Source organism: Anomaloglossus baeobatrachus, chromosome 2 (genome assembly GCF_048569485.1).
Source record: "Anomaloglossus baeobatrachus isolate aAnoBae1 chromosome 2, aAnoBae1.hap1, whole genome shotgun sequence".
NCBI classification, from domain to species: domain Eukaryota; kingdom Metazoa; phylum Chordata; class Amphibia; order Anura; family Aromobatidae; genus Anomaloglossus; species Anomaloglossus baeobatrachus.
The window spans coordinates 119,026,151-119,042,067 of record NC_134354.1 but is presented as its reverse complement, the minus strand read 5'-3'; the positions used below and the strand labels follow the sequence as shown (position 1 = coordinate 119,042,067).

The 15,917-nt window shown below is 48.5% G+C and overlaps 1 protein-coding gene across 7 annotated transcripts in view; it reads left to right on the top strand.

Moving 5' to 3' along the window:
- The window catches only part of RAP1GAP2 (RAP1 GTPase activating protein 2), a 1,154,914-nt gene that overhangs the window by 577,322 nt on the left and 561,675 nt on the right, over window positions 1-15,917 (top strand). For 2 of the 7 annotated variants that reach the window (XM_075335290.1, XM_075335282.1), the window contains exon 1: window positions 13,510-14,415. The exons of the other annotated variants lie outside the window; for them this stretch is intronic. In XM_075335290.1, coding sequence (XP_075191405.1) covers window positions 14,306-14,415 — 110 coding nt within the window. In that variant the 5' untranslated portion in view covers window positions 13,510-14,305. Of the gene's footprint in view, window positions 1-13,509; window positions 14,416-15,917 lie in introns of those variants that run through there. 7 annotated transcript variants of the gene reach the window in all.

Below are 15,917 nucleotides of genomic sequence, written 5' to 3'. Positions count from 1 at the left end.
TGTCCCTGCTGCTGATACTGTAGCCCGTGACTTCGCTACCATTTGGGACTCTGTCAAGGCGTCCCTTGGGCGCGCTTCCCAGCGGATGAAGAAACACGCTGACAAAAGGCGTCTAGACCCTCCGTGTTTCTCTCCTGGTGACCTGGTCTGGCTTGCTTCCCAGTACATCCGACTGAAGATACCTTCCTACAAGCTGGGTCCTCGCTACATCGGGCCGTTTAAGGTCCTCAGCAAGATCAATGAGGTCTCCTACAAACTGAGGCTTCCGACCACGTTGAAAATACCCAACTCCTTCCACGTCTCTCTACTCAAGCCGGTGTTCCTTGGTCCCTTCTCCGCTGCTGCCAGTCCGGCTCCTCCTCCTATTGCTGAGGACGACATCTATGCGGTAAGGGATATCGTGGCCATGAAGACTGTTCGTGGCCGGCAGTTCTTCCTGGTGGACTGGGAGGGGTATGGTCCTGAGGATAGATCCTGGGAACCCAGGGAGAACGTGGGCTCTCCTCTGATCCGTGCCTTCATGTCCCGGTTGCGGGGAGGGGGGCGTGGGGAGGGGGGTACTGTCACGCTCCCCGGGTCCTCGGCTCCCCTTCCCGGGTCTCCTGTCCCGCTCCCCGGCTCACCTGCCACGCTCCCCGCGTCCCAGTCTCTTGTGCCCGTCCTTCCTAGGCTCCCTGGCCGCCGATCCCGGCGCCCGACGGCCTCCCAGGCCCTGGCCGGCTCCCCTGCGTCCTCCTCTCAGCCTCCTTCCCTGGCTTCTGGCACCCGGGCCGCGCGCATGCGCATTAGGGCGCGCGCGGTCACTGACCCTTTCTTAAAGGGCCAGCGCCCATTAACAGGAAATGAGGTTAGACAGGTACGGGGTATAAAGGGGGTTCTTGTCCAAGGGGGCGGGGCCTGATCTTCGTGTTTTCTGAGCTAGGAGTCAGGTCTCCTTGTGTTTTCCTGCCATACTTACGTATCTCTCTTCTAGAGCTGATCCCGCCTCGCCATCCAGTCCTGCTGAATCCCGAGCCCCGCACGCTGTCCGTCTGCCATCTGACAGTCCGTACCATCTCGGATCCCTGCGGTGACCCGTCATCTCGCTCCAAAGGTTCCGGACCCCGCCTGACATCATCTTGGCTTCCGAACCTGAGCTACGTCACCCGGACTGCCATCTGTGACTCCGTGGTCCCAGGGACTCCTCCGCTACCTTCACTTGCACGGACTGTTCTGCTGCCCATCAGTGCTTCAGCTACCGGACTCCCTACCACCATCTTAGAGTTCGGCCCAGTGGATCCACCTCCTGGGTCTGCCCGACCGCCCGGCCCTGACAAAGGGGGGGTAGTTCGGTTTGGGGATTTGGTCCGTGACACCACCCACGGGTTGTGATGAGGTTGGGCACCACCGCTGCTATTGACGGGGATCCTGGGAGCGATGGTAGGGAGCAGCTGAAATGTTTCTCTCCCCTCCGTTGGTAGGGGGTTGGTGGTCCCGGGGCCCGGTGAGGTGTCAGGGAGGCAGGGTTGGCAAGGTGCAGGGTCGCTTGGACTGCGCAGCGCGGTGCCGGATGGCACGGTAGTACTCACTCAGCCACAAATGGATGCAAAGTCTCTGGTAAACCAAACGGCTGCTGTGGTTTCTCCCGGACGGTTGGTGGTGGCTGCCTTTCCCTGCACCTTTGTGTATGTTCGGTCCCGATGGCTTCCCACCGGTAACCCACTCCCCAGCGTGTATATGTGCCGGAGGAGCCCTTTTGCCCGCAGGCTCTGGCCCTTGGAACTCTAGCTGTGGCGGTAGCTGTATTTCCTTTTGCTGGTTGGACGGTTGCCTTCAATAGGGTCTTGGCTGTTATGAAACCCCTGGGGTTCCTGTCACTGACGGATTTGACCTATTTAATGGTGACTCCATGCCTGGTCGGGGTCCGCAGGCCCACCCGGTTTGTGCTGGCTTCACTTCGCTCCCCGGTTCGGTACCGGCGGGCCACCGCCCGTCCCCGGTCCTACGGTTCTGCGTCGATCTGCCTCTCCTGCAGACGGCCACCACCGTCTGCCAACCTTGCTTTTGGTGCCCGGGCCACGTACCCGGACACAGTCAGTTTGCTCCTCTACTACCACTTTATTCCTCACTCTTCCACTTCCCTAACTGATCTGAACTCTTTTCCTTTTCTCGCCTCCAGGACTGTGAACTCCTCAGTGGGTGGGGCCAACTGCCTGGCTCCACCCCACCTGGTGTGGACATCAGCCCCTGGAGGGAGGTAACAAGGATTTTGTGTCTGGCTGATGTGCCTATCTCGGGGTGGGGGTGCATGTTGTAGTACCTATGACGACCTGGCTAGTCCAGGGCGCCACACTCCATGTGGATTCCACAAAGAATTCTCCATTGCGTTCTTGCACATGCTCACTTTCATCTGCCCTGCTGAGGGCAGCGCAAAGTAGTGTAATGTGCAAGCATGGGGAAAGGTCATAGACCGCCCACGCATGCGCACTACAAAACTTTCAGCATGGATGATCAAAGTTCTCTTGCGCAGGAACACAATGGAGGCCTCTGTGTGGATGACTTAGGATGCGTCATCCACACGGAGCTGGGAAGGAGAACGGCGATCACAAGCAGAGAGGAGTCAGCAGAGCCAAGATCAGCAATGCCCATTGGACTCAATCGCCCCCTAGGTGAGTATAATAAAAGGTGTTTTTTACGTTATACACAGTGGCCTGGGCTGTTATATAAAATATTCTGTAATGCTGTATAAAACAGCTCACTGGTGGGGGCCGCAGCTTATATGGGAAAATCCTGGTGACAGGATCCCTTTAATACCATTTATAGCTGTACGTTTCTGAGGTCAGATGAGAAAGTTATGATGTGGTTGTTACAGGCAGAACTTCCACCCTCATCTTTCAACAGATTTTATGAATGAGCATTGGGATGTCAGACATTTGTCCGCTTGCCCATCAGTATATTAGACATAGCGCAATAGTGAATAAAATGTTGCATAAGTGTAGAAAAAAAGACATAGAGCACACATCCAAATCTTACACATTGATCTATTGCGGCTAAGCAAAATTTAACACAAGCTTCTTAGTTAACATCTAGTGTTGAGCGAGTAGTTGACTATTCGTACTCACTATGCGGTTAGCAAGTACTGTCCGCTACTCACATATTCATAACGAGTAGCGGGCACAATGTAAGTCGATGAGAAATACTCACTAAGTAGCGAGTAACCCGAAAGCTGTACTATTCGCTACTTGCACGAAAAGTACAGCTACTTAGCAAGTATTTCCCATTGACTTATATTGCGCCCGCTACTCGTAACGAATATGAGAGTAGCGGACAGTACTGACTAACAGCATAGAGAGAACGAATAGCTAACTATTCGCTCAACACTATTAACATCCTGATCAGAGTATACGACGCCCCCTATTGACTGTAGCTGTGTTGTGTCCTGGAGCCATTGTGAATTGGCCTTCCAGTATGGGTGTAGAGGGCACCGTGGTGGCTCCTCCTGCTGGTGTGGTATTGCCACAGCACCTGTTACCACTTAGGATCGCCGCGATATGGCAGTGGGCTTCATACATTTTGATTAAAATATATATAAGAACCTTGTTTTCAGTTTTGTAAATGTGGCGCCCTGGTAAAACCAGGTAGTCACAGAAAGAGTTAATCCTCCTTGGCAGCTACACAATCCCCACACAGATGTACAGCAGCCAATCAGGGCCCTACTCACCCCCTCCCAATGAAAAGGGAGGGGGCGAGGGGAGTTAAGGAAGTGACAGAGCAGAATTTAGTTCAGTTGTGCTGTAGTCAGTGGAAAGCTGACAGGGGAGGCTTGCAGCTCCCCGGAGAAAGTGGTAGCCGGGGTTGGAGCACTGGACTACCGGACTAGGTGGCTGTGAGGGCCACAGGCGATGGAGATCTGGCAGCGGGGAATTTGAGGCGACCGGGACAGGGTTGTAGCCCGCCGGTGATACCTCTAGAAGCGACCCCCATTGGCCCAGCTCTGAGTACTCCCTATCCCTGGGCGACACAATTTGGCATCACGAACAGGTTTCTTACCCCATCCGTGACCTGGATGACGTGCGCCTTGTAATCCGTGAACTGTTTGAAAAATTTTGACCTGCCGCCATCTTGCCTGCCATTTTTGTCGCCAAAATAACAGCAACATCTTCTTCTTCCCCGAAAACGGCGTAAAGTTGAAGCCCCGCCCCCTGGGAACACGGCCGGAGGGAGTGCCCGCAACAGACCAGGGGGGGGGGGGCTGGCAGAGAAGCGGTGGCATGTAACTGGAACTGTAAAGTGCAGGGACGCCAGGACTCTGCAAAATTCCGTTCCTGGACACAAGAGCGGCAAGATTTCTCAGCAGGCTGCAACCCCAATGACATCTCACCCGCCCCCGAGCATGACCGCAACGGTGATGACGTCGGCTCCGGCAGCCTGCCCGGCCGCAACGATGATGACGTTGGCTCTGGCAGTCCGCTGGCCGCAATGACGGCAGTACCCGTCCTGAAATCGCCCTCAGCTGCAGCGCCAGCCGCTCCCAAATGCCCCATCCCGGCTGTGGAGCAGCCGGACTGCAGCTGCAGAGAGGAGGAGCAGGCCACTGAGCGATGGGGCCCTCGGCAGTTATCGAGGCCGGTTGTAGCCGGCGCCGAGGGCATCCGAGTGGGCCTGGCTCCTGAGCAGGAGGCAAAGCATGGAACCCATGCCCTGTACTGGGAGTGGTGGCAGCAGCAGCAGTGGTAGCGGAACATGGACGGCTACCCGCAAGTTTAAAGAATGATTGTTTTATGGACTGTCACCCCTGTTGAATGTCCTCAAGTCAAGTTCCTGGAGGAGGCCATCTGCACAGCAGGTGGGGGGTGGCAGGATAGTTAAAGGGTTAAGAAAATGTACCTCCCGATGTGGGAAGATGTATGTTTGTAATGTGTGATTTTTTTCTTTTCCCGCTAAAATAAACGTCAGTGGCCGGACAGCCCGCAGACGGGCTGTATTCAACCAAGGGGGAGTGTGACACCCTGGTAAAACCAGGTAGTCACAGAAAGAGTTAATCCTCCTTGGCAGCTACACAATCCCCACACAGATGAACAGCAGCCAATCAGGGCCCTACTCACCCCCTCCCAGGGAAAAGGGAGGGGGCAAGGGGAGTTAAGGAAGTGACAGAGCAGAATTTAGTTCAGTTGTGCTGTAGTCAGTGGAAAGCTGACAGGGGAGGCTAGCAGCTCCCCGGAGAAAGTGGTATCCGGGGTTGGAGCACTGGACTACCGGACTAGGTGGATGTGAGGGCCACAGGTGATGGAGATCTGGCAGCGGGGAACCTGAGGCGACCGGCACAGGGTTGTAGCCCGCCGGTGCCGGGAGAGGGACCCAATCCGGAGGCCGTTCAAACGGACTAGTCCAGACAAGAGAGAGACAGACAGAGTGTGTAAGGAAGGGCCCCTGGCTGTATATCTGGGTGTGGGACCCGAAGACACCCGCCAACGGTGACTGGCCATTTGGCAAGTTGGTTTACAAAGGACTCTGTTTTCTGACCACACACATCAGCCTGGCTTCATCCAACACCAAGACAACCGAACTGTGAGTTTCCTGCTCCCTGCAATCCCTGCCACCACCACAGCTCCCAATTGGACCCTGGGACTACAACTCCCTTACCTGTGGAGGGGATCCCACCTTGCTGCCCCATACCATCAGTCCCGGGCATGGTCCCTAGAGGCAGCGGCGGTGCCACCATCTCATCACCGCAACCCACTGGTGGCGTCACAGACAATCCCCCTTTCCATATTCCCCTTTTGTTGTGGAGCCTGGGATCACAGACCGGGTCACGCCACCGTGATTCCTCTAGAAGCGACCCCCATTTGCCCGGCTCTGAGTACCCCCTATCCCTGAGCGACACATACATTTTGTAAGATTTTGGTGTGCATCCATTTCTTTTTTTTTTTTTTATCTATAGTAAGCAAATAGCGGTGAGGCTAAATTTCAGGTTAAATAGAAATATTATAATTTTTTGCAAAAACTCCCTTTTTTTCCAAAAAATTGTAAAAAGAATTTGAAGGCTTTACTTAAAACGATTCCTTTGTCTAGCCTTACTATTCTGGAGTATAAATGGTTAATTATTCATACATTGAGCTATGCAGACCGGCCAGTTTCTTTGACGCCTGACACACGCCAGGCACTTGAACAGATGAATACAATACAAATGACGAGGCGCCGTGCTCCCCACATGCTTACATTCCCTGTACGGTTACGTGTGAACAGCGCTGAGTTGACCTGCGGTGCGTTCTGACCTGTTTTATGCATGAAGCTGTGCTGCGCAGACCAGATATGTAAACCGCTACACCGGGTGATATAACCAAGCGATGGCAGATTACATGTGCTGTCTCGAGGCCTGGGAATAAGTGTTTTGTCTACTTCTTAGTCCTCATGTCCTGAGCCCACTTTCATGTCATGGCTCTCAAGCCTGACTGGGGAGGATGGGATCTTCAGTGCTCTTAATAAAGGCAAATCACAGGTATAATAGCAAAGGGATACAATACAGCAGTGATTTCCTTTGTTTTCTGTTGCATAAAACTCTCAAAGGCTCTTACCATCTGTGACTCCATAGCAACTCTTTCATGACAAGAATCTATCAATACTTTGCTGTCATTAATTGTGTCTGTTTGTTGAGGACACTGTATGCCGGAGCCTTTATTACTGTTAATACAATGAATTATGGCAAAACCAATGAAGCACCTGCTAGGAGGACCGAACGCAAATACATATGTCCTCCAGGGAAATCAGTATGATAACCTATAGGTTACCGTATATTCCCAAGGTAGATATTTCAAGCAGAGTTCAGTGCCAATTCTGCGCCGAAATCCATCTACAGATCACCTGTATTGTTCCACTTTGCTGCTGTTCACATTGCATTTCTTGTTGGGTTTTCCATCTATATTACCCAAAAAAAAAAAACAGATAGCCTGCAATAAGATAAGCTCAAATTGACTCCATTTATGTGTTTTGTTTTGTTTTTTACTTTTTTTTGCCCACATGAAAACCGCAAAATTTACAGTCGGGATAGAATTCAGCATAGTTTTTCTCATTGTACATTATGACTCTATTGGATGAAGTGTCTAGATCCTGTTATTTCAAGATTCCGATGGAAGATTCAATGGAAAAGCCAAACCGCAATGTGAATGAACCCTTAGGCTACTTTCACACTTGCGTTGAACGGCATCCGTTGCATTGCATTGCGTGACGGATGCAACGGATGCGTTGCATATAGTGGCATAACGGATGCAACGGATCGTACAAAATAACGCAATCCGTTATAGTTTTTTTTTCTTGACTTTACACATCTGGACATGCGCAGTTGTGTAAAGACGGTTGCGTTAACACAATCCATTTGACGGATTCTAACGGAATCCACCACCATAGGCGTCCATTATAAAAACAACGGACGCCGACGGAATCCTGCAGGTTGCGTTTTTTTTTACACTCCGCTAAGTGCAGAAAAACGCTACATGCAGCGTTCCATCCACCAGGCGGATGCAACGCAGTGTCGGTTGTCGGATGCAACGCAAGGCCATCCGTTGCTATCCGTAGCTAATAGAAGTCTATGAGGAATAAAACGGTTTCCTGCCACAGTTACCGTAATTCCTCAAGGCGGCAGATAGCAACGGATGCCGTTCAACGCAAGTGTGAGAGCAGCCTTATTAAGGCGGTCCGAAATCAGATTCTGCTCGGAAATTGCAGTAAGTAGCTTCATGCACATTGCTCATGTGCCGCCCCCGTGCCAGCAGCCGGGCTGCTGCTCGGATCCGGATCCGCGGTGGCTTGTGTGGTCTCCGGACCCGGGGGTCGCGCGGCCACTCGATGAAGGGGGGCTATGTACAGTGGGGTTAGACGTATGTGACGCTACCCATGGTGCGATGTAAGATAAGGTACCACCGCTGCTGTTAGGGACACCCGGTGACGGTGTTAAGGAAGCAGGATGTTTAACCCCTCCGTGGGTAGGGTTTTTTTGCCCCGGGAGCCCAGTGATGGTGGTGAAAGCATGCCATTGGGGTGGAAAGGGTTTCTGCGTACTCACTCAGTCCAAGAATACTGACACCGACAGCTTGTAAACCAGAATTCTGAGCACCGCTGCAGCATAGAGGGAGCATGCTTGGATCCGTGCCTTTGGTTTTGCTTGTTAGCCTGTGACCTTTTCCGTGGCACCTTCTTCACTATTTGGACCCTGTAGTGTGGAACTAGTCGGGTCCTGCTCACCCGTATGGCTAATGGAGTGAGCTTGCTCTCAGGGTTCACGCTCTGGATTTTCTGGACTCTGTTTGGGAAAGTCCTATCTCATCGGTGCGCTAATACCCCGATTTTGGAGCGGGTGAGGGATGAATCCTGAAGACTTCACCCCCGTCGGGTAAATTACCGAGCTGCGTGAAGCTACTTTCCAGCAAAGGGTCCACGTACCCTGTCGTGCCCTGGCCCCTGCCCGGAGATGGCTCAAGGCCGCCGGCTGCCCTCCTCGGCAGATCCGTTCCCCTTGACACGATCCCCTGTGACCGGGGTTCCAGGTCCTACCAGGCCCAGACCAACCAGTCTGCCACCTAGGATTCTACTAGGAGCCCAGCTCCTCACCCTTCACTCTCCACTGCACAACTCTTCTCTCCTCTCTTGACACTTCTCACCTCCCCTTACCAAACCCCCAAGTGAATGGCCCTATTCCCTTCAGGCCCCCGAAAGGGTGTGTCTGGTGGGTGTCGTGCAAAGTGTTCCTAGGATTTTGACTGGCTTGGCTCTTAGCAACACCAATAGACAGGGATCTGTAACTAAGGAGGAATCGGATACTGCGCAGAAGAGCAGATTGCACAATACCCTGTGACGACCTGATAGGCCAGGGCATCACACTCATACAGACCAATGTCAATTAAAGAGGATCTCTCACCAGGTCAGAAGAGGCCCATTCACACTGCTCCTCTAAGTGTCCATTTTTTTTCCACCCACAACTGGATTCACTGCATTGCTAAATAAAAGCAATTTTATCATACCTTTGGAAGTGTTCAGATTACTTGATTTCTCAATTACACTAATTAGACTGTGATACGAGTTTTATTGGAGTTTGATCATAATGGGATCTTTTTTCCCGGATGTGGAGATGAATATATATATATATATATATATATATATATATATATATATATATATATATATATATAAAAAAAAAAAAAGTTTCTCCATCCTCTCCATTCTGTCAGTCCGTGACAATTGGACCACACTGGAGTGTCATCCGAGTGCGGTCTGATTGTTTTTACAAATCCATCGACTTGAATGGCCAATCGTGATCTGATTTACAGATGGAAATGGATCATGCTGCAATTCTTTTCTTTGGACCACTAGGTCCACTTGCATGTGAACTGCCTCATTGAATAACATTGGTCTGAGTGCGATCTGATGTTTTGTCGGAGAGCACTTGGACCAAAAATATGGAGATAAGCACGAGACCGAATACCTATATCTTTAATTATTGCTAGATGCAAGGTAAGCAGCCTATTCAGTTACAATCTACAATATCTACAGCAATATGACTTTCCACCACTAGGGATTGTGTTACTTCGCAATCCAACCATGCAAGAATAAGGCTATCTGCGCACTTTGCGTCTAGGTAGTTGCAGTTCTAGACGCATCCTCTGCCAGAAATGGTTTTTGCCAAAGTTGGTTTTGACCACAAAAACGCTATATATACGCTTGCGTTTTTTACCGCGTTTTGCCGCGATGTACATGATTTTTCATTGCTTAAAATCACATGTGTTTTGAAGAAAAATACACTGCTAAATAAAGTTTAAACATACAAACGCTATTAAAAAAAAGCAAAAAAATGATAACAAATATTAAATATTAAAATTATATAAAAAATGGCTTATTTTATTAAAATGATAACTGTGTGCTAATATGTATGCATAAAATTACATTTATTTATTGATTTTAATACATTTAATTGTCGTACTATGTGTGTGTGTAAAGGGACATATGCCATTAACATTTTGTCAAAAACGCATGCACTTAATTGGTCCAAAAAGCATGTTTTCTGCAACAAAAAAGCATGTAAAACGCTAGAATTTTGAAGTAGATTGCGTTTCGCATCTTCTCATTGACTTCAATGTTAGCAAAACGCTGCCAAAATGGCAAAAACAATTGACATGCTGCTTCTTTAAACGCTGAGTTTTTGCCAAATTTTCTGCAACTAAAACACTGCGTTTTTAACAGCATTGTGCGCACAAGAAATCCCAATTTCCCATAGACCTTGCTGGAGAATCAAAACGCACGCATTTTGGTATTAAAACGCTGCAGTTCAAAACGCTGCGGAAACACAGGTAAAAACGCTTAGTGCGCACACAGCCTAACAGCTTCTTCTCCAGCACTTACTGCTTTCTCAATTTCCTTGACCAGTCCTCAGTTGAAATATATTGTCCCAAAGAGTGTGCCCTAAGGTCAGGTCCACACAGGACATCCTCAAGAGCTGGCCAGACATGCAGTTTTATTTCTCAGAATGTAAGGACCATCTTTTAAACACATCAACAGCAATAAAAAAGAACAAAGCAGATGTAACGTTACTGCTTCTCAACCCCAATGTAAAATCTGCAGGAGGAGCTCTTCCTACCAAGCACCATATACAATACTGCTGTTCCCTTTTGTGGCAGAGGGAACTAAGGGGTACTTTGCACGCTGCGATATCGCTAGCAGATGATAGCGATGCCGAGCATGATAGTAGCCGCCCCGTCGCACATGCGATATATTATGATAGCTGCCGTAGCGATCATTATCGCTACGGCAGCTTCACACGCACTTACCGGGTCGGCAACGTAGATGTGACTGCCAAAGAATCCCACCTTCAAGGAGGTGGTGCGTTCGGCGTCACAGCGACGTCACTGATCGGCCGGCCAATAGAAGCGGAGGGGCGGAGGGGCGGAAGGGGCCCACCTTCTCCCTTCCGCATTGCTGGTGGACGGCGGGCGCAGATAAGGAGATGTTTGTGACTTCTGCGGCTTCACACACAGCGATGTGTGCTGCCGCAGGAACGACAAACAACATCGTACCTGCAGATGCACCGACATTATGAAAATGAACGACGTGACACAGATCACCGATTTTTGACTGTTTCACGCTTGTTGATCTTCTCTCCTAAGCTTTACACGTTGCGACGTCGTTACCGGCGCCGGATGTGCGTCACTTTCGATTTGACCCCGACGATATCGCAGTAGCAATGTCGCAACGTACAAAGTACCCCTTAGGGTACTTTCCGGCATCAGGATCCAAATCCGAGTTGCTTCTGTACACCCTTGTAGCAAAACTTTTTAAGGGAAATCTGCCAGCAGGTTTTTTATACACCTAATCTGAGAGCAGCATAATATAAAGACAGAGACCCCGATTGCAGTGATGTGTCACTTACTTTCAGTGGTTTCATGAAATCACTGTTTTATTAGCAGGAGATTATCCCTAGAGGACTTCTAAACCTGTTGCCTATGTGAGGTTATACCCATGTGACCTGGTATCCAGCTTTGTTGGCTGAAGCCCCGCCCCTTCTGGTCACATGGGTATGACATCACACAGGTCCTGCAAGAGACAAAGTGAATTGTTTGTATAATACTTATGCTAATTCTAACAGGGGGAGGGGATAACTATGAATATATTATCTGCTCTTTTGCGGCTGTCACTCAACAAGCAGCTAATTTTATAAACTTTACTTTCTTGGATTTCAAAACCTAAACATCCGAGCTGACCACTACAGATATGTATAGAATAAGCCTGATAGTGCCAGTATAGCACTGGCTTTAGCTTATATACGAAAATACTGGTGATTGGTTCCCTTTAAATAAGTTACAGGTCTGTGAGAGCCAGAAATCGTGCATGTTTTTAGATGACTAAAACCTATTTTCCACCATAATTTGCAAAACAACCTTGCCAAATCAGACAAGGGATTTTCTGGATTTGTTTTCTCATTTTATCTCTCATAAGGGTGCTTTACACACTGTGACATCGCTAGCGATCCCGTTAGCGATGTGACACGCCAGATCGCAGATAAGATTTGCCGAGATCGCAAGATGATCATTTTTGTAGCGCCGGTCACATGTGCGATCTCGGCAAATCGTATGTGCGATCTGGCGTGTCACATCGCTAACGAGATCGCTAGCGATGTCACAGCGTTTAAAGCACCCTATAGTTGTGGTCACCTATGATGTAAATTACAAACCTCTCTCATCTTTTTAAGTGGGAGAACTTGCACAATTGGTGGCTGACTAAATACTTTTTTTTCCCCACTGTATATACAGAGCATCGGACATATCACTAGCTAAGGTGTATGAGGACTGCAACTGATTTTTTGGTGGTGGTCAATTTTTTGGAGATGACCAGTGCCAAGAATGTTACAACCTCACGCACCTGCTGAGACGTCTGCTTGATTGACAGGTATTGTCCTATTTATTAACTTAGGACATGTGCTCGATACCTACCAGGCGTGCACATGTCTCAGGTGTGAACCGGTGTGTGGGGTCATCAGTACCTTCACTTTAGGTCCCTTGCAAACAACTTTCTTTTACATCTGTGAAAAATCAAATCAATTATGCAAATCATACCTTGATCAATTATGCTAATCACACTCTGATCAGTCTCGGATGAGAGTTCGAACAGAGTGTGATCAGAGTATGGTCCGATTTTCCCAGATATTAAGAAGATAAAAAAAAAATGTCTCCTCCTTTCTGTCAGGAGTCGGAACAATCGATCCCATTCAGATGTCATCCAAGTGTGGTCCGATTTTATCCATGGACCCATTGACTTGCATGGCCGACTGCGATCTGATCCAGCATGCAAACATGCCTGAGAAATAAAAATTGGCTTTGTGCATAGTCCCATAGATTAACATTCGTCTGAATGCGATCCAATGTTTTGTCGGGTCACATTCGGACCACAAATATAGTTGTCTGGACCCTGAACGATGCAGAATAACCTCTTGAAAATTCAAATAAACAATAAATTAAATTTCACAATATATTTAATTAATGTAATAGTAAGTAACAGGATTTTACTTGTTTATAGGGGTCCAAGTCCACGATGCATTTTATTTTTTTCTTGTAGAACTTTCTGAACAAAAATCTGTAGCAAATACGCAATGTGTGAATAACCCACCCTAGGCAGAAACACATTGAGACCTCTTTATGGGGTTATATTATGAATAATGTCTGATCGTCTCTATGAAAATATTTTATAGTAATAAAATAATGAAGAACGCTCACATATTAGCAGTAATGCTTTAGAAACAGATGCAGCAGATGTGAATTTTTTCAGCTCTTTTGATTTCGCACCATGATTATCCTCGGAATTAAGAACACCTGCAAACCCATTGAAAACCGGTACGCGTAAGATATAGTGTTATCACGTATGAGATGACAAACTCAGCACTGCTGCATCTCTTAGCCATACAGTATATATAAGATAGGGTTAAATATGAGATCCGCTCCGCCTCCAATGGATCTGTGGATCTGTGCCGTCTCAGCTTCTTCTATTCTTGCAGACACAAAATCCAGCTCTGTAGAACTCTGCCCAGACTTCTGGCTGTTCCCTGGATGTCACAAAATATATCTCCAGCATTCTGCAGCGAGTGAAGAAAGAATGAGGAAAGAGGAGGAAATAATCCGTCTGGAAACACCCACCTTGCAGATCCTGGGCTCCCTAGCCTGTGCAGGCAAAGATGCTCCTCAATCCACCGCCTACTTCACACACTCTCAGCATCTTCTTGCTAGTGAAAGTTAATATTTTAACCGGCAGGTGCAGCGCCAACTCCAAGCCATTGTGTTGTGTGTGTGTTTGCTTTTCTTCCCCTCTCTCCTGGGCTTTGATTTCATGACATCCCTGTTCAGCCCTGGTTGTGTGTGTCTGTCTCCTAGCAAATTATGGATCTGGGAAGGAGAATCACACACTCCTCTATGTGTGAGCTGAAACTTGTGTTGGAATATTTGTGAGAAGGCGAATCCTTGGGGAATGGACCTTCATGCTTGGTCTTCTGTTGGACGTTTTCCAGCTAGGATGAGGCTGCAGCACTTTGGAAAGTGACTTGTCATAATCTGCCTTTTCCTTAATTGTCATATTAACTGAATGACAAAATCCAAGGAAGAGGCCAAACTGGCAGGAGAGCACCTTGGATCGCGGTGACAAGTGACCTTAGGGTCATTGGTGGAAAAGTCACTTGTCTTGAATACAGACGTTAGAAAGGAGAGAAGAGGATACTGGAATCAGTCACCTTGCAGCCTTAAATCTTTAAGTTTTTATACTTTGGTCCTGGAGACGGTGGCCCTTGGATCTAATAAATATGTCACAACAACCGACGGAAAGGATACATTCGAAAAAAGCTGGAATTCGAGCCGCTGTGGTTTTAATTGGATTGCTACACAAATCAAGGAAACAGAATAGAGAGAGGAGGTAACGCTGCATACAGATCATTGTCCTTGTCCTTATAGTTGTGTAGTGGTTTTGCTTCTTCAGCAGTAGATGGGGAATGAATGATAACTTGTAATGTTGGGAATAACCCTTTAAGCACAGTGCTGATAATACTGTGGTATAACGGACCCACCTTGAGCGCTAGATGTGGCCTTCTTACATTGTTATGTGATTGAAAGCTTTTTTAAAGCTGTCACTTTTCCTGACAATCTGTGCTCCGTTGTCTTTGAAATGTCACATGACACATACAGAACACAGCACCGAAACATTTCGCATCTCCGAAGAAACTGGGACAGGTCCGACCTATAATTGGTGTCCAATATTTATTGGAAACATCATATCATACTTGATAATTTTACTACTGTATGCCCATATAATTTCGACAGAAAAGGAAAAATGTTGGATATACTGTTGATAGTTTTGCCCGACAAAAGAAGAAAATGTGTATATGTGTGCACATATATGTATAAATGCGTGTTTGTGTGTATATATGTATGTATATACTGTATGTATATATATATATATATATATACTAGAAGGTGGCCCGATTCTACGCATCGGGTATTCTAGAATTTACGTATTGTGTAGTTCATGTATGATTTTTGTTATATATATATATAGATGTTGTTGTGTGTAGTTACCAAGTGTTTGTGTAGGGCGCTGTACATGTTCTGAGTGTCGCGGGGGGTGAGAGCGGTGTTGTATGTGTGTTGCGTGTGTTGCGTTGTTTGTGGAGCGCTGTGTGTCTGTAGCGTTGTGTGTGTGTGTGTCTGTTGTGCGGTTTGTGTGGGTGTGGTGTGTTTTGGGGGAGGTATGTTTTGAGCAATGTGTGTGTTGTGCAGTATGTGCGTATATTTGTGTGTGCAGCGTTGTCTGTGTGGGTGTCTGTGTAGGGCGTTGTTTGTGATTCCTAGTGTGTGTGTGTTGTGCAGTGCGCGTGTGTGTGTGTGTTGGGGGGAGGTGTGCACCTCCCATCGTGCTCCACCCGCCATGCTGCGCACTTGCAAACGTGCTCCATCCGCCATGCTGCGCACTCCTAAACGTGCTCCATCCGCCATGCTGCGCACTCCCAAACGTGGTCCATCCGCCATGCTGCGCACTTCTAAACGTGCTCCATCCGCCATGCTGCGCACTCCCAAACGTGCTCCATCCGCCATACTGCGCACTCCCGATCGTGCACCATCCGGCATGCTGCGCACTCCCAAACGTGCTCCATCCGCCATGCTGCGCACTCCCAAACGTGCTCCATCCGCCATGCTGCGCATTCTTAAACGTGCTCCATCCGCCATGCTGCGCACTCCCAAACGTGCTCCAGTGCGCAGTATGGCGGATGGAGCACGTTTGGGAGTGCGCAGCATGGCGGATGGAGCACGTTTGGGAGTGCGCAGCATGGCGGATGGACCACGTTTGGGAGTGCGCAGCATGGCGGATGGACCACGTTTGGGAGTGCGCAGCATGGGGGATGCAGCACGATGGGGAGTGCG